General features: G+C 44.1%; 2 protein-coding genes, 1 long non-coding RNA gene and 1 other non-coding gene across 8 annotated transcripts; 2 read left to right on the forward strand and 2 right to left on the reverse strand.

Annotated features, from left to right (window-relative positions):
• Positions 1–338: 338 nt before the first annotated feature.
• On the reverse strand, positions 339–9,103 carry LOC132463178 (protein disulfide-isomerase TMX3-like). The gene is made up of 16 exons (XM_060059130.1): positions 8,926–9,103; positions 8,793–8,844; positions 8,618–8,660; positions 8,250–8,373; positions 5,190–5,235; positions 4,766–4,846; positions 4,237–4,336; positions 3,940–4,017; positions 3,745–3,811; positions 3,393–3,491; positions 3,015–3,072; positions 2,725–2,778; positions 2,381–2,437; positions 2,055–2,184; positions 1,595–1,663; positions 339–1,119 (listed from the first exon to the last, which is right to left on the reverse strand). The coding sequence occupies exons 1-16, from the start codon at positions 8,948–8,950 to the stop codon at positions 898–900; spliced, it is 1,305 nt and encodes a 434-aa protein (XP_059915113.1). The 5' UTR covers positions 8,951–9,103; the 3' UTR covers positions 339–897.
• A 317-nt stretch (positions 9,104–9,420) lies between these two features.
• On the reverse strand, positions 9,421–13,503 carry si:dkey-154p10.3 (zinc finger protein ZFP2). 2 transcript variants are annotated; one of them, XM_060059129.1, is made up of 7 exons: positions 12,602–13,503; positions 11,803–12,508; positions 11,597–11,669; positions 11,138–11,284; positions 10,754–10,887; positions 10,192–10,321; positions 9,421–9,725 (listed from the first exon to the last, which is right to left on the reverse strand). In XM_060059129.1, exons 1-7 carry the CDS (start codon positions 13,148–13,150, stop codon positions 9,575–9,577), a joined length of 1,890 nt encoding a protein of 629 aa, XP_059915112.1. In that variant the 5' UTR covers positions 13,151–13,503; the 3' UTR covers positions 9,421–9,574. The 2 variants fall into 2 exon arrangements, with proteins under 2 accessions (XP_059915112.1, XP_059915111.1); XM_060059128.1 differs by having other exon boundaries at positions 11,138–11,287; positions 12,602–13,502.
• A 2,790-nt stretch (positions 13,504–16,293) lies between these two features.
• LOC132463183 (uncharacterized) lies at positions 16,294–19,740 on the forward strand. Of its 4 annotated transcripts, none has more exons than XR_009526980.1 (9): positions 16,294–16,450; positions 16,895–17,101; positions 17,352–17,410; positions 17,525–17,570; positions 17,829–17,945; positions 18,327–18,384; positions 18,672–18,758; positions 19,023–19,082; positions 19,388–19,740. It is a non-coding gene; the product is annotated as an uncharacterized LOC132463183 (long non-coding RNA). The 4 variants fall into 4 exon arrangements; XR_009526981.1 differs by having other exon boundaries at positions 17,357–17,410; XR_009526978.1 differs by lacking the exon at positions 17,352–17,410.
• LOC132463730 (small nucleolar RNA SNORD89) lies at positions 19,142–19,255 on the forward strand. The gene has a single exon (XR_009527130.1). It is a non-coding gene; the product is annotated as a small nucleolar RNA SNORD89 (small nucleolar RNA).
• Positions 19,741–20,108: the final 368 nt, after the last annotated feature.

Genomic DNA, 20,108 nt, shown 5'->3' on the forward strand with positions numbered 1-20,108 from the left:
TATCATGGAACTATGAGGCTAAGTAACATTATGGCAAGAGTAATTTTAGAATCATTATTTGTAATAATTTAGCAGGTGTTTACCTTCCAAGCGACTTACAAGTAATAACAAGTAACGGAAATCACTAATAACTAGTGTATTTCTTTATTATATGGTGTATGCGTGAAAGATACAGCTCGTATGGGTGAGGCATCTTGCTTTAGTATGCCTTATGGTTGTACAGACATTGGGGAACGATCCCAGTATTTCAGCTGGGAACCACCTGATAGCCACTACACCATCATAAACATCACAAAAAACAATCATTGGACTTCAATGACCTAAAGACCACTAACTCATAGTTTGAAAAAGAAAACATTTTAATGATTCACATTAAAATGTCAAATTTCTTGGTTAAAAAAGTCCTTGGCAATAAGATACACACGATTACTCAGGATGGATGACTGCACTCACCATCAAATTTCATTATTTAAATGTTATATAACCATTTCTATGTGCTGCACATTGTTCTGTCTTAGATTATATTATTATCGTATATGTGAGTACAGGATAAATATCATATTGATATGTTTAATGTTATTCAATGTCGTTCCATTCACTAAAATCAAGATAAGAGCTTAGAGAACAATTTCCAAAGAAAAGTGGAGAAGGTAAACCTAATTCCCTCCTCGTCTCCATCCTTCCTTGTATCCTTCCTTCAGTCTGGGACAGTCCCCAGGCGACCAGCCCTTCTCCTCCAAGGTCGCTGACAGATGGCTAATTCCTAGCTACTCCTTACCGCCAACGCCTTGTCGCTAACTCCTAGCGGGTCACCCTTAGCTTACACCTAGCCGCCAACTCCTACCCACCGACATCTACCCGCTATCTCCTAGCTGCTATACATTAATCGCTCACAAGCTAATCACTCTTTTTCTCCGCAGCGCTCTTCTTTTTCTGCCCTATGGCGCCGCTCTTCCCCGGACTCTCCTCTATCTGGGCGCCAGGAAGGGCTTCCTGTCCGTCCTCCTCCCCCTGGGAGGGAACCTTCCACTTGTATCCCATGTAGCAGATCAACGCCACCCCCACCACAGGGATGCTGAGCACCACACAGCCCACCATCGGAGCCCGCTCGAACAAGGGCTGGAAGGGCAGGGAGCGGGTAGAGGGAAAGAGAGGAGAAAGATAGATAGAGAGTGGGGGGGAGATGGGTGAGGGAGAGAGGGTTGAGGGAGGGAGAAGAGAAAGACAGAGAGGGGGGGGGGGGGGGGGGGGAGTTAGGTGAGGGAGAGAGGGTAGATGGAGAGAGAGAGAGAGATAGAGATGGGAGGAAAAGATGGGGGGTGGGAGAGCATGGGACAGGGATGGAATGAAAGACAGGGAGGGAGAGAGAGGTTAGATGTAAAATGTAGACTTTTGCTCACAGATCAAGTTGAATAACCTGTTTCCACAGTTATCATTTTATAGGGGCTCCAAGGGGCCCTCACACTGAACCAACTAATAAACAAGGAAACACATGAGGGGAATCCCCTTACTATAAGGAAACAGAAAGTTAACAGCCAAGTATGACAGAACCGTGTTAATGCACATTATAATACAGTATTAATAGAGAGCTTACTGTCAGTGTGTTCCTGGCCTCGTACACCAACCTCCTGACACGCTGACTCACACCATTGCCTCCCTGGCACTGTAGGACACACACACACACACACACACACACACACACACACACACACACACACACACACACACACACACACACACACACACACACACACACACACACACACACACACACACACACACACACACACACACAAACACAAAGACACACACACAGACATACACCCACCGTCATCATAATGTTTCTAGAAATTCTAAACAATTTGTGTGCTTAAGTGTTTATTTGAGTGTGTGTATTTAAGTGTGTGTATGTAACCATTTTGATATGTAAACTTATTATAGACATATTAAAGATATTGATATTGATATGAATATTAAACATGAATTCAAACCTAGTAACATAAGTATATACAATTAAATTTCATCTGGAGGAGTGAACTTGTATCTTCTCTCACCTCAAAGCTTTTGTCCAGGACTCCGTTCAGGAAGTCCATGAGGTGTTGCTCCGTCTCCATGACGATGGGTGGCAGGAAGTACCCGTCATTGGACAGATTCAGCACGATGATGGAGGGCATCAGCACCTCACTGAACACCCAACCACACAGTCACATGACATCCTGTTATCTACCATCCCATAATAATCACAGCTTTAATGGAACCTCTAACAGAACTTTGTACCACAGTACTACCAGAGCATCACAGTACTAACATAGTACCATATAAACACTACTAACATAGTACCACAGTACTAACATAGGACCTCTAGCAGAGTATCACTCACCCCATCACCAGTCCTTTAACGTAGTCACCTCCCTCCATGTAACCAAAATAAAAGTCCCTGCAGCACAAAGAGGGCGAGACAGTCACCGAGACAGCCAATGGCAAACATTCACATGTTTAACAGGACAACATTGGTCAGAGCCAAACTAAACAATGTCAGTCACAACCTTCCTGTCGCATTGAAACGCCAAGTGTAGCCGGGTGTTTGGAACATAGCTGTGGGTCATCGAACATCAGCAGGTGTGCGTGAAGACCTTCATTGTAAGACAATGATCTCTATATGTTTGGAGTCCAGTGAACCAGTACCACCAGTCTCCGCAGAGAATCAAAAACCAGTAGACCTACTTGCTGTATAACTCCTTATGGTTCAGCGCCACTTGCTCCACCAGACTTTTATATCTGAAAGACAAAATGGATTGAAAATGATTGATCTTTTAAGTAAAGAATATACCACACTTTATACTTCCCCAGTTTGGGTCATGTAAATCTCTCCATCATTTAACCACAATAAGTTGATAAATTAATTCACTACAACATAAACACTTCCACCGTTTCTTTAAGGTAATGCAGCCAGTAACACCCAGAGAAGCTCCATATAACACAATATCATCCCATCCACACATGAGACATCCCACCTTCTGCTCTTCTCCCACGAGGCTCCATCATCCACCAGAGCCAAGGCCACCATTTTACCTGAAGAACAAACACAGCAGCCCCCAAACTTCACCAAAACATCACCAAACCACAACTCAGATCATTACATGCAGACCATAGACTCTTTGGTGAAGTCTGTAGACTGGGAACCCAAGAAAAATGACTACTGGAATTCTTTACCTCTTTAGTCCCATAATGAGTTTATATCTTTACTTATGTACATTTTGAGTATAACAGATGGGTTATCCCACCTAATTAACAACTCATCTTTAATTAATTGATTTATCAGATAATACACCCTACAGAATTCTCCCCTGGACCACACTGTTGTTGTTGGGGGTCAAGATGGAGCCAGCTACCTGTGTCTCCCATGGAGTACAGGGTGTAGCTGTCGATCTTGGAGTAGCTTCTGAACCTCTCCCTGTTGATCCACATCTTCAGATCCCCGTCTGTCTCCTCTGGAGAAAGCAACCAACCAGAAAGCATAAAAAGGGTAAATGGGGTTAAGTCCACTACTGGAAGCCTCAAGGAACCCCTTGAGAGAATCTTCTGGGGGTGGAAAGAGAATCTCTGGTCCTTCAAATAAACTGCATTAACATTGTGCTGAGCCGCCATCAAGTGAGGTCGAAACCAACAACCCTCTCCGGTGACGAGTTTCAAATTTGAAGTCTATTGGTCGAACACGCTACACACACACGTGTCCACACTCACCGTTATAGGTCAGGACCGTGTCTTCTTTGAAGACTGCGACGGCAGGCAGCTTAGGGATGTTGACGTCCTGGGAGGAACACAGCAGTTACAGAGTTAGAACGCGGCTCTCATGGTCTGAACTTTTCCCAATCCTTTCATCAGAAAAATAAGCGTGGAGGTGGTTCCACGAAGAAGGGGATGTGGGCGGAGGCTGACCTTGGGCAGAATGTCCCGGCCAGCGGAGAAGAAGTAGGTGTGGACGATCAGCTCCTTGGCTGCAGCCGTGTAGTTTCCCTGGAGACAGAAGCATCCATGTTGCCCAACCTGCATGACCCAGCCTGATGCCCCTCCCATGACCACGCCAACAATATTAAAGAGACCACACCCATTACCATCCCCATATATTGTATGCAAATCCAAAATGGGCAGCCATTTCCCATTGTGTGTGTGTGTGTGTGTGTGTGTGAGTGTGAGTGTGAGTGTGAGTGTGTGTGTGTGTGTGTGTGTGTGTACCTTCAGAGGGGATGAAGCGCCGATGTAAACGAACATGACAGGCTGTCTGCTTATAACGTGTTGAAACATCTGTTGACTGGGTAGGCCTCGGACATCGGGCCTGGAAACACACACCAGTACACAGGACCATTACTCACTATATACAATGTAACAGACCAGTATATCACCAAAATTAGTACATCACACACAACTGTACCACAGTACCACATAGTACCACAGTACATGCTAACATCGCACTTCAGTACTACCGTAGTACCACAGAACATACTAACATAATACCACAGTACAACCATTGTACCACAACGGTACCATAGTACTACAGTGCCAACGTAGGAGTACAGCACTAACACAGTGCCACAGTACAACCATTTTAACACAGTGCCAAGATAGTATTACAGTACTAACATATATATACTACAGTATATACTGACACAGTACCATAACAGTTTATTGACCAGCTTCTCATTACCATCCACTACACAGAACTATATTCTCTTTTCTTTGCACACAAACACGTCAACACATTTACCCGGCGACCCGGTTAGCAAAGTCCATGATGCCGTCCTTGGTCCTGGGACCTTCATAGTTATACTTCCTGTCGTTCTTCAGCCTGGCAACACAACACAAGGAGGCCACATTTATTAGATAGTATAATCTTTAAACACACTTATAATTATATTAGATAGCACTCTAATATACCAACAGATGCAGGGCATGATACCGTAATGTGGAGACAAGCATAGAATGGCACTGAACGTAAACGTTATAAGGTGAACAATATGTTAACATTATGTAAATGCTTTGTACACACCACGTGACTAATATGTCAACACCATGTTGTGTATTGCGTTATGTGCTATAATGAGAATTATAATCTACAACCCTGAGGTAGGAGTTCAGACAAAGTAGCCAGAAAGTCTATCATGACTTTATCATGAATAACTAGAACTTACATCATGATAGCAGGATAGCCTCTGACTTTGAATTCTTTGGCAAGGCCTGGAGAGTTGAAACACACACATTATACTGATCAGTTTGAACGTTCTACACACTACTGGAAGGATAACATTCACATTAAATTCACGAAAACACAGCTGACAGAGTCCTGTTGATCTGTTTCACCTTTGCTCACAGATCAAGTTAAACATACGTGTTTTCACAGTTAATATTTTATTATTTTATCGGGGGCCCTTCCCCTAAACCCTCAAATAAACAGGGAAACAAATGCAGGGAATCCCCTTACTATAAGGCAACAGATAGTGAACAGGTAGGCACGTAATAAACCATATTTATATATAGATATAGATATCTCGATATGAACATTAAGACTTTCCATCCTGGATCTATTAGCATAGTCTTATTCATCATATTGAAGGCCTTAAAGGCAGTAATGTAGGCTGTGGGCCTTACATTACTGTGATTCAGTGAGAAGCTAACTCTGTTGTACAAGCAGATTAGGGTTGAGGATTAAGATTTAGAAGAATTAGATACGCTAGGATCTTCCTAACTGGGCTATCGCAGGACAGGCGTAGAAATACAGAAATATACACAATACAAATGCAGAAATACAAGTCAGGTGGGCACAAGACCATCAGAAGATCTGGCACTGGGACAGTCTTTTTAGAACAGGTGTTGCACAGCCAGATTATTCTAGAATCTAGAACCAATGTAATCTATAACACGTTATTGGCTAGGTCTACGTATGTACTGTTGTACGCCCTTGCATAGCTGTGATAGATCTGAGTGAACACACTACTCCTGTTTAGAGTTAGGTTTAGGAGGGTTAGCTCCAAATGTGGGTACTAGCAGCCCAGCTTAGAGTACTGGAGCTAAAGATGTAGGTGGAAGAGCTGTAAAGCATCACACCTAGGCCTTACACTTGTAAAACAGGGTGGGTCTAGAGTTAGAACTACTGATTGAGGAAAAATCTACACATGAGGGAAATAAAAAAATAATATATATAACAGGATTGAAACAGAGTTCAGGAATGGAGGGGGTCAAGATTCAATGAGCACCCCCTCAAACTAGTAAAAGTAAAAAGAGGGGTTTAAGAAAGTGCCCACAAACTTGTTTTGTACGATATACTCATGTCATTATCAATATCCCCTATGCTGTTACTCCGTATGTCAAAATATAACTTCATTATTTTTCTGTACTGCGGAACCTCATAACAAAGAAAGAATGTATTTACTTTTTGTATGAGCATATAGATTTTCCAAAAAAACATTGTCCCTTTTGTAGTGTTTAAATTAATGTTTTCAGAATGAAGCGGTAAAAAAGGATGACATTATTGTAGGGTGGAGCACCTACTGCTGCTGCCGGTTTTCAACTTCGAGCAACTAGCAGCATGTGGGGTTCACGTAGAGTATCCACTATTTAACTAGTCTAACTAGAAAACATATCGATTTTACATCAATCAGGCTATAAAATCTTTCTATATAAACGGAAAATACGCCTACTAGGTTTTCCCTATAAAAGATGGGGCTACAGTAGAACAAAGGACTACGAGTAGGAGAAGAGTTTGGAGCTGTGAGGAGGACCTTAACCTGGGGGTGGACTGGGAGGCTTAAGGACCAGAGTTTAAATGAAGGGAGGAGGAAGAACAATGGATCCAGGCTGCCCACAGACTGCCCCCATGATGATGGGGGCAAAAATCAATTCATGGTTTGAATTGATTTTTTTTTCTCTTTCATGTAAGACTCTCAAAATCTTCTGGGTAATCTCTTTTTAATTTGATACGTAATTTAAATACATATTCAGTTTCCACTTGGAGTGAAGACATTTCTGTTTTATTCTGTGCTTAACCAGTATCGCTAAAGTAGTCAAAAAACAAGTCATAAATAAGAAATAAGAAATAGACCTCAACTTTAACGTAGGGATAAAACTCAATACTGGATTATGCACAAAATAGTTAGACTATGAAGGAGTCCCCGGGCTCTTACCCTGAAAATATGGGAAGAATGATACCTAGAAAGGTTAAATGAGATCTCTAAATGACATATTGGACAGAGCTCACTTGGGTCCAGCCAAGTGAGCTCTGAGATTGTTAACTAGTTACTGAAATCCATCATAGGAGGGAACAAGAGTTTTATACTCCCATAAAACTCTTGGATCATTGGAACATTACTACTGTCACACACACACACACACACACACACACACACACACACACACACACACACACACACACACACACACACACACACACACACACACACACACACACACACACACACACACACACACACACACACACACACACACACACACACACACACACACACACACACACACAATTTACTTATACGAATGTGGAAGTACACGAATCACAGTCAGAATAGTGTTGTGGCCATGGGGTTCAAATCTTACCCAAAAGGCACTGGGTTCAATCCCCAATGCCCAAAGCCTACCTAGGTTAGGCATTCATGAGCAAGATGGCTTACCCATCCATCTCCTCCTAAGTGACATGGATGCTTTGGATAAAAAGTTTAGGCCAAAGATGGAAAAATAATCTATACAATAGTGTGTGCACGCTAGCACACCCTTGTCTATGTTTCCCACTGCCACTAAACCTTCACTAATCCTATTATTTAAACAGAGGATTTAGCCAAACTGATACAACCGTTACCAGAAGACTGTAGTTGTACTGGGCAGCTCCCAGTGTTCACCAGTAGAAGACTGTGGTTGTATTGGCCAGCTCCAAGTGCCCACCAGTAAAATACTGTGTGGTTGTACTGGGCAGCTCCCAGTGAACAGTGTGGAGTGAGCCAGATAACATAAGTTCTAAGGGGTATCGACCCAAGCTAAAAGGTACAGGGTTCGATTCTCTGGTGTCCGTAGGTAGGCCTCCTTAAGCAAGATGAGCCTAACCCCAAACTCCTCCATAACGACATGGATCGGAGTTTGCTATAAGTCATTTCTGGATATCAGCAACTTCTGCCTTTATTGGCATGCTTTCATGGCAGTTTACCAGCGCCAGACACAGGGGAGGGTTGCTCCAATCAGGTCCTCACCGGTATGAGCCGTGGCGTCCGACTTGCCGACGCGGACGGGCGAGCCCAGACTCCGGAGCTCCGAGCCGATGGCGTGCCACACCGGGTCCAGCTGCTTGCAGAACGCACACCAGGGGGAGTAGAACTGGAGACAGGACTCATGTGCTCACTGGATCGGTTGATATCATCACAGCCCATTACACACTTTGACTCAATAATAAGAATCCTTAATAAGATAAGATAGCTACTTTATTCATCCCAGACTGGAAATGCAGGAGTCAGCAAGTACAGAACATTATAGCTAGGCCGAATAAGAAGAGATAGATAGAGATAAATACAAATAAAACTACAAAGAATAATATTTGTAATATTATAATGCAATAGCCTACCTCTATCAGCCATATTTCTGTCTCTTCTTTGGTTTCCATAAACCTGAAAATCACAAAAAATAATATTCTGCCACAGAAAACAAGTTGCACTTTGCAGCAGCAAAGTGGCGGGCATGTAGTGAATAACTGCCTCAAGTGCGCACAGACGTAGTAGGCCTATTATTTAAAAACATACGTATCATCTAGTTCCTCCACATAGGCGGACACAGCGGTCATGCCGAGCAGCACTGGTACAAGAAAGCACAATTAAAACAAGCATAGACGAAGACAAACCAAGACAATAATAATATACTAAGACATCGTCATACCTGTCAATATAACGGTGGTCTTCATGTTGGACAACGCGTAGGCCTATCGATCTACAACAGTAAACGTAGAAGCACGGACTTCTCCAGCAATCCACCGGGCGGTCTGAGCGGATTTAATCCGCCAATTGGCCGGTTTGGGTGGGGGTTGGCATCACGATCACTCCCAGTCATTGTACCTGGTTAGCTCATTAACAGGAACGGCTATAGACGTACCACACTTCATCAATCAAGCCTCAATTAATCGAAAAGCTAGGCCTATGTGTTAATTTATCATCTCACGCTATCTTTGTTAGACCTGAGTGACAAGGAAAAACTCCAAGACTAATTAGCTTAACCTAACGCAATTATTGGTTTATCATGAATTTAATACAGTCTTATCTTCAATTATGTATATGCCACCTCCCAGTACCCAGTAGTTGTGGTACTGGGCAGCTCCCAGTGCCCACTGAATCGAAGCTGTTTATGCACAGTGAAAGAATGAATCAACTGTTTTAAAGGAAGTAAGATTACATTTCTTAAATCCATTATTTTATTAAAGAAAATATACAAAAATCAAGTTGTGGTTGTACTGGTCACGTCCTAGCGCCCTGTGACGTGTATAAAAACTGCAATCACTATGGATTGTGGTTTAAAGTCGTTGTGAGGGTTGTCATGGTAACGCTGCGAGGGGTAAGTGGTGCCGTTGCACGTGTCGCAGAAGGAGCTGGCGGTCCGGACTGGAGTACGGACACTGTTGGCATGGGAACGACTCGCCCGTGTGGTGGCGGCGGGCGTGGAGGTCCAGACACTTCTTCTGTATGCTGAAATGAAACGTGAGAAGCCAGTAAGGCCAGCATGTTAACACCCTCTAGTGGAGACCATGGAGTACTGCAGTGGAGTTATACCATAACTTCAGATCATCAAAGGATAACTTCGGATGTGTGTGTGTGTGTGTGTGTGTGTGTGTGTGTGTGTGTGTGTGTGTGTGTGTGTGTGTGTGTGTGTGTGTGTGTGTGTGTGTGTGTGTGTGTGTGTGTGTGTGTGTGTGTGTGTGTGTGTGTGTGTGTGTGTGTGTGTGTGTGTGTGTGTGTGTGTGTGACACCAGCTATTTGACAGTGCTGACAGTGAAGGGTCTCTGGTGTGTGTGTGTGTGTGTGTGTGTGTGTGTCACCAGCTATTTGACAGTGCTGACAGTGAAGGGTCTCTGGTGTGTGTGTGTGTGTGTGTGTGTGTGTGTGTGTGTGTGTGTGTGTGTGTGTGTGTGTGTGTGTGTGTGTGTGTGTGTACCAGCTATAGGAGCAGTGCTGACAGTGGTAGGGTTTCTGCTGTGTGTGTGTGCGGGAGTGACGCAGCAGGGAGCTGCGGTCAATGGAGGCGTAGGAACAGCCCGGGTCAGGACACTGGAACGGTTTCTCCCCTGTCAGGAGGGAACATAGATCAGACCTCCGCCCTGATAGTCTCCCTCATCCCTCCATCATTCTGTCACCTCTCCTTGTACCCTTCATCATTGGGTCACTTCAGAAACATCCCGCCATAATTCCGTCATCATGCTCCCTCCATCATTCAGTCACTTCTCCATCATCCCTCCATCATTCAGTCACTTCTCCATCATCCCTCCATCATTCAGTCACTTCTCCATCATTCAGTCACTTCTCCATCATCCCTCCATCATTCAGTCACTTCTACATCATCCCTCCATCATTCAGTCCCTTCCCCATCATCCATCTGTACCTCTCCATCATCCCTGTTATTTAATTTGGATCATTGGGTTCACTGTGGTCTTCCGACCACCAGAGGGTGGCCTGTTTACAGCCTGGAGGTGTGGCCCAGGAGCAGGTGTGGGGCTGACCTGTGTGGATGCGGTTGTGCTGCAGCAGGGAGGCCTTGAGGCGGCTGCGGTAGGGGCACAGCTGGCAGCTGTAAGGCTTGCTACCCTGGTGGATGCCCATGTGACGACGCAGGGTCAGCCTGCTGCAGAACTTCCTGTGGCACAGGAAGTAGAAGAGACCTGATTCAGTCAAGCTTCAACCGCTGTGTACACATCTTTAGTATCCAACCAATCATCGGCTAAGAACCGTAACTCCTTAACTATCTGACCTGCTGGATTCCTTTGTATTTTGCTATTTTTAATGCATTTTGTCAGTATTGCCCAGCATTTTGGGGCGCATTATGCACTTTATTAAAGAAAACATATTGTTATGATGCGTTTGTATTGTGATGGCGTGCGGTGGACCTGTCACAGAGCAGACAGCACAGGTCCCTTCGACCAATGGTCTCCTTGGGGGCTTTCTTCTTCGATCCCGTGTTCCCCTCTGGGCTTCTGCTCTGCTTCCTGGTCCTGTGAGGTTGGGTGGATTCTGCCCCATTGTGGCTCCGCCCCCTACTGAAATCACAGTGTAAGTTGAGGAAGCTGAACCTACACACTGAACCTACACAGGTGAACCAACACAAGCTACGATAGTCTTCTTCACAACCAGCCAAAGAAAAAAAAATTGTGGCAGTTTCTAACACAAAACCTATGATGATAAATCCTTCACCGACCATTGATTACAAAACATTGACCAAATACCCATAATACCTACATAATGGTCATCATTCTAATGCTCCTTTGCTACCGCAATGGAGGCAGTCGTTGCAAAATGTTGGTGCGAAGTTCAAGCCCAAAAAACAAGCTAGTTTTGAGAACCCTTACCTGGTTGGTTGGTAAGAAGGTGTGTCTGTCAGTCTTGATGAGAGGCGGCGATCGATTTCCTCCTCAGTTTTGTCTGATCACAGAAAACCAAGAGGTAAAAGAGCCACTTTTTTAGGTTCCTCGGCTGTGATGCTCTTTCAATAATACATTGTATAATGTACATTGTCTGTACACCACAGCTTTTTTAATCAGAAATTGTAACTTACGTGTGACAACCGCTGCACCTTTGTAGTCACAGAACACACCGCTCAGCCATGCGTCGCGGCTGCACGCGAATGCCTTTGGCGTGCGTGTGCGGTCTGTCCGTGTGCCCTCTGTGTGTGTTCCTGACGACTGTATGCTCAATGTGTGTCGCTTGCCCTTGCCAGCTCTCTTCGAGTTGGGTGTGTGCGTGTGGTGCTCAGCAGCTGCCTTGGTGCTTTGTGCGGTAGCGGTGAGTGTCTGTGAGTGTCTGTGAGGTGCTCGCGCGTCACCGGCGTGCTGGGTTCTATCGGAGCGCTGGCACGCACGGCAGCTCTGCGTCTTGCCGCTCTTCGTCTTCCCCTGCCTCCTCATTCTCCGGCCACACCGTCGACACCCTCCGCTGGCCGGCCTCTCCTCTGCCTTCACCCCCTGTTGGCCAGCTGGCCCTCTGGAGCCCAGCGGGTCCGCGGACGCAGGCGGGGCCACCTTGTCATCCAGCACAGAAGCGGGCGCCTGAGCCGGGGGAGTGGACACGTTGGGGGTCTTGGAGATCCGGCAGAGCCCCAGGGTCATGAGGTGGGCGGACTGGGCCAGCTGGTCGTCCAGCTGGTTGGGTGGGCGGACCAGGGGGCAGGAGGCCTTCAGTTGGAAGATGGTGGGCTCCTCTCCATCTGCCCCCTCCTCCTCCTCCTCCTCTTCGTCATCTTCACCCTCAAACAGAGTGCTGACCTGGATGAGTGAGGGATCGAAAAGGTCAGCCTGATAGGAAGTCTGCTAAACGGCTGACTGGAAAACTAGTTAAGGGAACGACCCGTCTCCTACCTCACAGGTCTCCGCCACTTGAAGACCACCGTCACAGTTCGAACTCATGCCCATGTCACATGATCGTGGACTCATGCTGGGCAGAATGCCGTACATGGGCAGCAGGAAGGACATGCGGTCCAGACCCATGTGATCCATGGGGTCATCATCACTGTGATTGGACTCGGACGTGAGCTCGAGTTCCAGGTGATAGGGAGAGTCGGGGGTGCGGGGGGCTATATGCTCCATCACTACAGCCTCCTCTTCCTCAAAGCCGGAGGAGGCCATCGCGGGAGGCAGGTCGTCATGGGAATTCAGCAAATGGGTCTTGATGCTGCTCTTCAGGCTGCTTGTGAACTGACACACCCTGCAGCGATACAGTTCTACGAGAAAGGCTTCGACTAGATCAGCACCAGGGGCATCGAGCCCGTGGACCGCGCCGCAGTACAGACTCGACGTGACGTTCGCTTCTATAACGTTCACCGTCACGGGGTTTATGTCCCTGTACTGCTCCTTCACAGAATGCATCGTGTCGTGTTTCGAAAGACGAAGATATGTGTAGTGGTACATACAAGACTTAAAGAGTGTAAGGGAAGTTGGAACTGACCCGTGGTTAAACTGGTTTATTCTGCTTGCTTGGTTCACAAAAACGTAATCCCGCCTCGGTGTCCCCAAATAGACTATACATATTCAAGGTCATGGTGAATCCAAATTGTTAAGAATTGCATGGGATACATGGGATTTATACAGTATAGTCCAAACAACAACACCGAAAGTAAACACATAAACTCTTCTTCTACAACCACTTCTTCTTCTTCTTCTTCTTTTGAGTTTATTTGGCGGTTGGCAAACCAATATGGTGCATTACCGCCACCTACTGTTTGTTTTAGAGCTTCGATGGAGGTTATACGTTATAAACTATGCAACAACAAACAAAAGTAAATAAACAAAATCATATAGATAAAAAACCACAGATTAAATTATAATCTGTCAAATAAACCTGTTGCTTTTAGATAACTCAATACATGTTTCCATGCTGGTGGTCTCAGTGAGGAAAAGGAGAGTAAACCCTCTAAGGTCAAGCTTGTTTGACCCAAAGCTTTAACATTTTTCAACAGCTCCCTTCTCTCCAAATTGTACGCTTCACATTGTAGTAAAACATGCTCCACTGTTTCTCTTCCATTACATTTTGGGCAGACCCCTGTTTCATGTTTGCCTATGATGTTCAGACTGTGGTTAAGACATGTGTGCCCTATGCGTAGTCTTGTGATGATAACCTCACATCTTCGGTTCCAGCAGCCCTGTCTCCTTGTTACCACCTGCCTCTGGATTCTATGCAGGAACCGACCCTTATTTTCCCTATCCCATTGTTCTTGCCACACCTTGTTGATTTCTGATTTAATTATTGTTTTAACTTCAGATTTACTTAATGGAACACCCAGCTGTATATCCTGTTTCAGTGCCTTTTTTGCCAACATGTCGACAACCTCATTGCCTTCTACTTCAGCATGGGATGGGACCCATAAAAAGCCCACCGTTATTTGCATTCTTTCTATTTTAAACAAACTCTGAAGAACCTCATAAACTAGATCAGGCCTACAGGTAGATTTGCCATTTGAAATGCTGATTAGAGCTGCCATTGAGTCTGAGCAAATGATGCATCTACTTGACCTTCCCTCTTCTATCCACCAGAGAGCCAATAAAATGGCTAACAGCTCCACTGTGAATACTGCTAAATGATCTGACGTTCTTTTGATAATTGATACATTAAACTGTGGTATGTATGTGTGTACTGCAGCCCCTGTCCTACCTGTGTCTGGATCTTTTGACCCGTCTGTAAAAATTTGAATTGACCCGTTATACTTATCACTTATATACTGTTGTATCAAACTATTCATCCCTCCAAATTCATTACATTGTTTTGATTTCTTAATAATTTCAAGATCTACTGTAGGCATGGGGAAAAGCCACGGGGGAGTTGCTGGTAGTGGTACTGTACAGCTATGTGTTAAATTGGATATCCCTAACTCCCTGGCAGAGCTATCTCCTACCCATCCAAAACTATTTAGCTTTGTGCGCCCATGCTCCCAGCATGGCTCTAGAACTGATTTGGTTGGATGATCTTGTTTGTGCCCTTGCAAATTAGTCCAGTATACTATGGACAACTGCCTACGCCTCAAATATAATGGTAACTCTCCAACCTCCACCTGTAGAGCTGCAACTGATGAAGTCTTGAATGCCCCACAACACAGCCGGATGGCCTGTGCCTGTATTACATCACATTTGGTAAGATGTGACTTTGCAGCTGAACCATATGCAATACACGCATAGTCTAATGCAGATCAAATTATGGCAATGTACATTTGCTTAAGAGATTTCATACTGGCGCCCCAGCTACTTCCAGCTAAGCACCTCATTACATTGATTGCCTTTTTGCATCTCATCACTCTTCTCTGGATATGCTCTCCAAAGGTCAGCTTACTATCCATCCAGACTCCCAGAAACCGAATAACTTGTACTTGCTTTACCATTTGTCCATAGAGTACGATTCGTAAGATTGGATTTTCCCTCTTCCTGGAAAAGCATATCACTTGAGTCTTCTCAACTGAGAAACGGAAGCCCCACTTATTACCCCATTTCTCTACTGTGCTTACAGCTGCCTGTAGCTTCTTTTCAGCTAACGTACCATTACGGCCTTTAACCCACAACGCCCCATCATCTGCATACAGAGACCTTCCAAGACTAGCATCAACCTCTGAGAAAATGTCATGAATCATAACACTAAAGAGTAATGGACTGCACACACTCCCTTGTGGAATTCTACAACCTCTATTCTTTCTTCTTCGTTTTACTCAGTCAGCGTAGCATAGCAAGATTTCTGGGCCGTGGCGCCATCTAGCGTACCATTGTGTAATATCTCATGGGACATGTTTTCTTATAATTTTAGCTGTTTATATTTTGTAACTTTAATTGAAAGCAGGATGTACAATACTAAATAATTTAAAATCTTATTCAAATTAAGTATAGCCTTCTTTAGTAAGTCTACTTGACGGTGAGAGGAGAAACCTGTTTCATACTTTGCAATGCAGATATTCTGGAACTAAATTGACGAGATGCTAAGGAATGCCTATATTCCTTTAAAATCTAGTATTTTTAAAGAATTTACTTTATGTAGATGACTGACAGTTTCGATTGCTTTACATCCTTCCACTACATCAGCCTTCTCGACCACTAAGAAGCTCTGAGACCAATCTGTTAATTATCCCCAGAGTAAACACAAAACATGGGAAAGCAGGATTTAGTTACTATGCAACAAATAACTGGAATAAACTCCCAGAGGATTTAAGACTTGCCCCAACTCTGAGCACCTTTAAAACAAGACTGAAGACTTTTATGTTTGCTATAGCTTTCTGCTAAATCTTAAATACATTGCACTTTCTAAAAAGCTTTTTTAACTTTGCCTTTATTTTCTATTTTAATACTAAAATGCCTTTCTAACTTCCTATTTTACCCATTTCTTTGCATATGTTTTTCTTTTACTTATCTATTTTTTAATTTAATTGTATGACCATGTTTATATGTGAAGCACTTTGAGTCTGCCTTGTGTATGAAAAGTGCTTTATAAATAAAGTTGCCTAATAGGTCTTTAATTCTTCATTCCTTATTAGGTCCATGGTAACATCAGTCTGAAAACAAACGGTCTCTAACAGGTCCGATGGTCTGTCTTTCCCGCCAAATCAGCCCGGAACCTGAGGTAGTTCCTTTCCGGTCCCGTCTACAAGACCACGTTTAAAAGACGGCGGCGCCACAACTGTTTGAGTACGGACCAATACCAGCATCAGCGTGTTACTTTAGACAGCTGAACCAAAGGTAAGACGGCAAAACATTGTATATAATGATGTGATCAAAAGCATAGCTTCGATTTACTTGGATATTTTGTTGGTGAATCCCTTCTAGATGCCTAGATTTTGAGGCTTGCTCCGTTCTTATCCAAGGGTCTTTAATCAGTGTTACATCAATACTTAAAGTAACATGTATTTTTGTCTGGCAATGGTACGACTTAAGTGATGTCTTGGTACCTTGCCCTAGCTCGTATCTGTTGAACCTTCAATTGGCCCGCGCTGCTGGGACATGATGTTAACAAAAGGCCGAATTATAGCCCTTTGGCTTGCAACACGTTGTAAATGCAAAGGCGCAGTGACAAAAACCGGACCGAAGCGAATGCTGATCCGCAGTAGCAGAATAATTACCAGATATGAACTTCAAGTCGACAATCAAATGATTTGTTGGCTTGTATCTAATTCTTCTCTACAGTTACAATGGACCCCGCTCATCTCTCGGAAAAAAACGTTTGCCCTGTACTATGGCTGCACAGGGCCCACTGCTGCCAGCATGACCGCAATGATGGTGGATCTTGGCCTGCGTGCGCCATTGTTTTTGTGGAGGACCTACTCGGGTAGGACCCACTAAGAGAAGCACCATGGATGATTATGAAAGGCAGCGGACAGAATCGCTCTCCCTGTAAGTTATTATTCTGTTATTTGGTATACATGCTCTCTACCATCAATATTAAACGGTAACCTAACTTGGAAAATAAGCGTCTAGAATTAAGTGGCTTGCTAAAACGAAGCACGTGTGGAAATGATGTAACAAAAGGCCGAATGAAGCCCCCTACTTCCTGAATTTTGCCAGGATCCATGTAGCATCATACTGCTGGGATATGATGTAAACAAAAGGCCGAATTATAGCGCCTTGTCTGGCTTTATGTCAGTGCAGGGTTGCAGTGACAAAAAACAGGACCGAAGCGAACACTGATCCCAGCAGCTTATAGTAATATACATTATCGGCTCCTTCTCATTGGATGTGCTCTACTGTACTAATTTAGACCTTCATATCCCCCTGTATCATTACTCATCAAATGTCTCCTTGTATGTCCTATGACAGGAATTTGGTGATGCTGGGACTGAAGTCTTAATCCTTCTGATAGAAGGTAAGGTGTTAATCAAAGTCTTTCTGTCTGGGTCCTTCCTGAATATTGCCAGGATCCATGTAGCATCTGGGATATGATGTAAACAAAAGGCCGAATTATAGCGCCTTGTCTGGCTTTATGTCAGTGCAGGGTTGCAGTGACAAAAAACAGGACCGAAGCGAACACTGATCCCAGCAGCTTATAGTAATATACATTATCGGCTCCTTCTCATTGGATGTGCTCTACTGTACTAATCGGACTCTTTCTATTTCTCTTCAGGTGCTGCGACCCCTTGGATCAGCCCCTCCATGATCTGTTACCTAAATCACCACAACTAGGGGACTTTGTTATGCTCTTGTAGGGAAGTGCAAACTTAACAGAAAAGGCCAACTTTAAGTGAGTGATTTTCCATAATACCACCCTAACCATGCATTTGAAAAGTGGCAGAGATTAGTGTGGCACACTAAATTACCCTTAATGCTGCTTGTCTTGTATTTGACCGTTCGTTCGAATTAGTTTTTGTGATAATTCATAGGTAGCAAAGTAAAGCAGTAATAATGGTACTCTGGAAATGATGTAACAAAAGGCCGAATGAAGCCCCCCTCCCAGCAGTCTGTTCACAGTGAGGGGGTGCAATGACAAAAACCGGACCGAAGCGTTTATCTGATCCAGGCAGCTGAGAAACAGGCAATCTATACTCCATTATGGGATTTCGATAGGCTTCATATTCCCCTGTATCATAACTCATCAAAGTTCTCCTTTTATATTCCATGTCAGGACTGGGGTGAATCTGGTGGTGCTGCTGGGGCTGAAGGTGCAATTATTCCGAAAGGAGGTGAGGTATTTAACAAAGTCGTGTTTTATTTATGTGCTGATCTTCTGTCTGGGTACTTCCTGACTATCGCCAGGATCTATAGAGCATCATGATGCTGGGATATGATGTAAACAAAAGGCCGAATTATAGCGCCTTGTCTGGCTTTATGTCAGTGCAGGGTTGCAGTGACAAAAAACAGGACCGAAGCGAACACTGATCCCAGCAGCCTATGGTATTGGACCATGTCGCCTTATTGGCTCATTCTCTTTAGATTGTGCCCTAATCAAGATCTGACTTTTTCCCGTCAGTTGCTGTGCCCCCTTGGACCTGCCATGATCTGTTGCCTAAATAATCTGCGGGACTGACAAGCTCTTCTGGGAACCAGCCAAGCTAAAGTGAGTGTTTTTCCAACCTAACGTGTATCTTTTTGCGATCTTTCATTGCAAAGTATAACATCCATAATTGTACAATATAATTCTCTGGAAATGATGTGACAAAAGGCCGAATGAAGCCCCCCCTCCCAGCAGTCTGTTCACAGTGAGGGGGTGCAATGACAAAAACCGGACCGAAGCGTTTATCTGATCCTGCCAGAGAATGCATCTCCTTCCTTGATGTCCTAAAGTTCATCTGCCTCATATTTCCTATGTCTTCTATAACAGGGCCGGCGTATGCAACGAGATGGCTCTGGTGGTGAGTGACGGGAGCCCATCTTGTGAAAGGTGAGTTGGAAGTCCTCAAACTTTTTATTTTTTATTATAAGGATGATGCTATAGTAACTGCTGGGACATGATGTAAACAAAAGGCCGAATTGTAGCACCCTCGCCTAGCAGCTTGTTCCCTGTGCAATGGGCGCTGTGACAAAAACTCGACCGAAGCGTGATCTGATCCCAGCTTGATACAACTTATTATCAAAACTGTCTGACAAGCAGACTAGAACTATACTTGGTGTAATATATACTAGTGTCAAACTGTGATTCTCTAGCCAATTTATTTGACATCTTCTCTAAAATCCTGTTCTTCACAGACTAGGACAAGTTACCCCCTGCTCCGCTGCCCCTATAGGACACTTCTGGCAGTGCAATGGAGCCGACCCATTGACCTGCATGATCACATTGCTTGTATTACTCTACTTCACATGAATACCTTTTGTAAATCCTGTTCAGCAACGTGGTACATTTCTGTTTGAGAGATAAAAATGGAAACCGTTTCCCATGCATTCAGCTTCACATCAGTTATTTCAATGTCCAGTTTTTCCCCTTTTCTTTTTCAAAAATTCTGTTGTCTCCATATTCAGTGCTGTGGTGCCATGGTATAACTTGCTTATTATGCCTTTTGGAACTCCTGAAATTTAGGCATTAATAAATGTATTAATAATAATTGGTGGCTCTCTTGGATTCTATACCCATTTCTGACTCAAATCTGGAATACCTTCCTTTGGATCATGTATCAACAGATTTGTTTCTTTTTGGAAAGGCATGGTTTAAAACGTATTGGTTTTGACTTGATGACAGACTTAGGTTCTACCCGTACCAAGTACAACAGTGCAGAGACAAATCAAGCGTGTATGGTTTAAAAGTTGACAACTCTGGCAAAGGACTAAAGGGCAATCTTAATGTGTTTTCGGAAATCTGATGGTATTACTAAGTCTATGGGGTCATCTCTGCAGCACGACGGACCATAACTTTTCACTAAATGAACACTTCCCCTTCGATGAGACCATCAGTATTGCATTGGTCTGGTTGGTT

Source organism: Gadus macrocephalus, chromosome 8 (assembly GCF_031168955.1).
Source record: "Gadus macrocephalus chromosome 8, ASM3116895v1".
Lineage (NCBI taxonomy): Eukaryota > Metazoa > Chordata > Actinopteri > Gadiformes > Gadidae > Gadus > Gadus macrocephalus.